The 5000-nt window shown below is 54.2% G+C and overlaps 1 protein-coding gene across 4 annotated transcripts in view; it reads right to left on the bottom strand.

Annotated features, from left to right (window-relative positions):
• The window catches only part of bcor (BCL6 corepressor), a 79054-nt gene that overhangs the window by 36394 nt on the left and 37660 nt on the right, over nt 1-5000 (bottom strand). For all 4 annotated transcript variants that reach the window (XM_063212167.1, XM_063212169.1, XM_063212168.1 and 1 more), the window contains one exon: nt 2326-2763. In XM_063212167.1, the coding sequence (XP_063068237.1) occupies nt 2326-2763 (438 nt within the window). The remainder of the gene's footprint in view (nt 1-2325; nt 2764-5000) is intronic.

Genomic DNA, 5000 nt, shown 5'->3' with positions numbered 1-5000 from the left:
GAAAACACGCAAAAATAACACGCACACAGAGGAATGAAAATACACAGGAGTACACACACACACACACACACACACACACACGGGAATACAAATGCACACACACACACACACGACACGGGAATACAGCAACACACACAGAGCCTTGAGAACACAGTTCTGCATTCAGACGCTCCCAGAATGCTGGGGGTGGAAAATCCAATAAGGCGCAAGCTAGGCTCCCTCTCTCTCTCTTTCCCCGATTCTCTATCCCTCTCTCCTGCTTTCTCTCTTTCCCGCTCTCTCTCTCTCTTGCAGTCTCTCTCTCTCGCTCCTGCTGGCTGCCGGAGAGGCCTGCTTGGGCTTCGGGAGGGGGAACGGTGTGTGTGTGTGTGTGTGTGTGTGTGTGTGTGTGTGTGTGTGTGTGTGTGTGTGTGTGTGTGTGTGTGTGTGAGGAGGGGGGGGAGGAGGTTTAGCAGAGGAGAATCAGGCGCTCGCTACAGTAATCGCTCATTTCCTGAGCGCCATGCCAGTCCTTTCAAAAGCTCCTGCCGGAACTAATCCACAGTCTCATTAATCTAGGCAGAAATTAGACATGGATGATGGTATTCCGAGAGCTTTGCAGCGCTGTGCTGCTCTGGCTACACCCCCCCACACACACACACATACCCTCTCCTAGCACCACCCAAAACACAGCAGTAAACAAAACACACACACAGACACACACACACACACACACACACACACACACACACACACACACACACACACACACACACACACACACACACACAAACAAGGCTATAACCCCCCGCACTCAGTCCCGTCGCCCCCAATGCCTAAGCCCACTTACACGCACAAGACCCATATGCACGCTTATAAAACCAAACAAAAAAACACAACACCGAGAAAAACAGGCACCGCTAAGAGGCACCGGGAAAGGGTTAAGGAGCTGCTGCAGATGGATTCCAGACCGCGCGCGCATGTGTGTGTGTGTGTGTGTGTGTGTGTGTGTGTGTGTGTGTGTGTGTGTGTGTGTGTGTGTGTGTGTGTGTGTGTGTGTGTGTGTGTGTGTGTGTGTGTGCGTGCAGAGGAAGAGAGGGAGGGAAAAACGAGCGCAAGAGAAAGGAAGCAAGAGAAGGAATGAAAAAGCGAGTGAGACAGAGAAGAAAACGAAAGAGAAGAGAGTCTGTATGAGAGTGTGCGTGTGTGCGTGTGTGCGTGTGTGTGTGTGTGTGTGTGTGTGCAGAGGGAGAGAGGGAGGGGAAAAAACGAGCGCAAGAGAAAGGAAGCGAAAGAAGGAATGAGAAAGCGAGTGAGACAGAGAAGAAAACGAAAGAGAAGAGAGTCTGTATGAGTGTGTGTGTGTGTGTGGGAGGACGCATAAGGGAGTGTGTTAGAGAGCCGAGCGCGACTATGAATGTGCCAGGGTGTGAGTGTGTGTGTGTGTGTGTGTGTGTGTGTGAGTGAGTGAGTGAGTGAGTGTGTGCGCGCGCTAAGCGATCTCTCCGTGCCTGTCGGGGGCTCTCACATGTCACACTCTGTCTCACGGAGAATTAATGAGATGCGAGCAGGCCGGGCGAGGGCAGCGAGGCACGGAGAGAGAGAGAGAGAGAGAGAGAGAGAGAGAGAGAGAGAGAGAGAGAGAGAGAGAGAGAGAGAGAGGAGAGAGAGAGAGAAAAAGGCAGTCGCCGACCGACCAACAAAGACAGAGGGAGTGAAAAAGGAGAGAGCGAGAATGCATGGAGAGCGACAGCGAGCGAGCGAGAGAGAGCGAGAGACGAAGCGCAGGAGGGAGGGAGTGAAAGGAAGGAAGGGAGGGGAGGGCGAGAGGAGAGGAGGAGAGGAGAGGAGAGGAGAGGGGAGGATACGAGTGCCACCAACGCAGGGCTGACTCACAAAGAGAGAGGAAGAACAGACAGAGGAGGAGAGCCAGCGAACGCACGCAGCAGAGACAGAGAACAGGCGACGGAGCCAGCGGGCTAAAGAGCAGGGGAGAGAGAGAGAGAGAGAGAGAGAGAGAGAGAGAGAGAGAGAGAGAGAGAGAGAGAGAGAGAGAGAGAGAGAGAGAGAGAAATAAACAGAAATCCGGGAAAAGGGAGGGAGAGGGAGAAGACAGCGACAGCCAGCACAAGAGAGAGCGAGAGCAAGCACAAATACAGCCATGAGTCCCACATGCATACCACGCACACTACACACACACACACACACACAAAAACGCACTCGCACGCAAACGCATGAGCGCACACACACACACACACACACAGACACAGACACACACACACACACACACACAGACACAGACACACACGACACAGCAGCAGAAAAAAGGGTTGAAAATCAGCTTACCTCATAGCCGAGCCTCGCCGCTCTCTGGAGCAGCGTCTCGCCGGCGTTCTTGTTGACGATGAGGCGCCGCGCCTCCGGAGGCATGGGCCTGCTGACGGGGGACTGCTCCACCGCCGCGGCCTGAGCGTTGGCCACCGCGGCTGGGGTGTGGGGCCGGGACGAGGGGGTGGTGGTGGTGTTGGATGGAGGATTCGGGGTAGCTGGGGAGGGCTTGTTACTAGCTGGGTGACACTGGTGGTGGTGGTGGTGATTGGGATGGTGGTGGTGGGGGGTGGTTGTGGAAGGGGTGGGGGCGTTGCTGTTGGACAGGGCAGGGGGGGGCGGGGAGCAGGGCGAGGGCGGGCAGGGGGGCTTGACCGGCGAGGACTCGTAATCCGACAGCGAGGCTGACCTCTTGCGCGCAGCGGCGCCGTTGCCGGCACGCTTGACTGCGTTTGCCTGGGAACGACAGAGAGAGACACAAACTACAATTCAGAAAAAGATTACATCATTAACATTGCACATCAAGACAAGGGGGGTAAAACTATTACATAATAAATTAAAACATGCATCATGATAAATATAATGCCCAATAAACAACATCCTAATATCAAAGCACAAAGCAGAGGAGGGGATAGAGAAACCGAGTGAGACGGAAAGATACTGAGAAAGAAGGATGTTTATTTTGGCCTGGAGCACTCCTTGATCCATCACCATACAAACCACAGAGACACGGAAAGACGCGCACACGCGCACACACGCACACACGCACACACGCACACACGCACACACGCACACACGCACGCGCACACGCACACACACACACACACACACACACACAGTGGCTGCCATAAAAAGCATTAGCATATTACAGCAAATACCCTGCGCCATCTCCCAGACACACCCCGCCATAAACACAGACCGCTTGGCTTCCCATAGACACTGCCTCCATGGTTTCAAATGCATTCGCCGACACACACAGACACACAGACACTTCTATAAACACCAGAGTGCCTTCTCTGCCAAAGCCTAGGCTTTCGTGTGTGTGCGCACACACAAACACACAGTCCTCTCTCTCGCTCTCCTTCCTTCTCACTCGCTTGCTTGCTTTCTGTCTCTCTCTCAAGACGCAGCAGTCGTGAGTATCTCTCTCACACACGCACACACACACACACACACACACAACGGAGTAGCACTTCTGCGAGCGGAGCTGACGGCCTCGCCTGGTGTCACACCACCCTCCCTCCTGGAGGAAGCAGCGGAGCCCTCAGCCCTCTAACAGCTCCCAGCAGCCCACAGGGCTACACACACGCTGACAAGCACACCGCGACAGGAGAGGAGAGAGAGAGAGAGAGAGCGAGAGGGAGAGAGAGGGAGAGAGAGAGAGAGAGAGAGAGAGAGAGAGAGAGGGAGAGAGGTGGATAAGAGAGAGGGAGAGAGAGAGAGAGAGAGAGAGAGCGAGAGGGAGAGAGAGGGAGAGAGAGAGATACACAGCTGCTGACAGGCACACAGCGACAGGAGAGAGAGCGACAGGAGAGAGAGAGAGAGAGAGAGAGAGAGAGAGAGAGAGAGAGAGAGAGAGAGAGAGAGAGAGAGAGAATGAACTACACAGCTGCTGACAGGCACACGGTGACAGGAGAGGAGGAGGACGAGAGAGAGATAAACAGAAAAAAGGAGGAGGAGATTGAGAGAGGGTGAGAAAGAAAGAAGGAGAGACAGAGAGAGAGAATAACAGGGTGAGGAAGAGCGAGGGGAGAGAGAGGGAGGGAGAAAGAGAAAGGGAGAAAGAGAGAGGGAGGGGGCAGAGATGGAGAGAAGGAGAAGAGAGGACTGCACAGCCGTCAGCCACACGGTGACAGGACAGGAGGGATGGAGAGATAGGACGAGAGGATGAGAGGATGAGAGAGGAGAGGACGAAAGGGTAAAAGAGGAACAAATGATGAGGGAGAGGAAATGACAGAAGCCAGGGAGAAGAGGCAGAGAGAGAGAACAGGAGCCATGGATGAAGAGAGAGAAGAGAGAGAGAGGGGGTGGAGGAGAGAATGACAATCAGGGGAGAAGAAGAGAAGAAAGGGAGAGGTGAAATGACAAGACACGAGCAGGGCAGTTGACAGCTTTGGCTGGGCCCAGGACAAAGACATCTGAAAGGGCCCCCCACCCAACACATACAATATAATGAGGACCCAATTCTGGGCCCCCACTGTCCCAGGGCCCGGGACAACTGTCCCCGTTGTCCTCTCCCTCCCCTGTCGACTGCCCTGAACACAAGACGAGAGTGTAAGACAGGAGGAACAGAGGGCACCGCTGGAGACAGGAGGAAGGAGAGACAGAGGGAGAGAGACAGGAGGAAGGAGAGACAGAGGGAGAGAGACAGGAGGAAGGAGAGACAGAGGGAGAGAGACAGGAGGAAGGAGAGACAGAGGGAGAGAGACAGGAGGAAGGAGAGACAGAGGGAGAGAGACAGGAGGAAGGAGAATACACTGCAGACGGCAGCTGAAAATGAAAGCATTACAAAGACGAGGCGGTAGGAAAGGCTCGCGACAGAGACAGGGGCAGCCATGAGAGACCCACATACACAGACAGCTCACTCTTCCCTCTATCCACCATCTCTCTTTCGCTGCCCTCGATCATTTCGTCTTTCCATCCTGTCTCTCGTTCAGTCTTTCTTTCTCTTGCTCTCTCTCAATATTGTTCGC

Source organism: Engraulis encrasicolus, chromosome 12, assembly GCF_034702125.1.
Source record: "Engraulis encrasicolus isolate BLACKSEA-1 chromosome 12, IST_EnEncr_1.0, whole genome shotgun sequence".
NCBI classification, from domain to species: Eukaryota; Metazoa; Chordata; class Actinopteri; order Clupeiformes; family Engraulidae; genus Engraulis; species Engraulis encrasicolus.
Note: the sequence above shows the minus strand (reverse complement) of the source record. Positions and strands in the feature narration are given on the sequence as shown.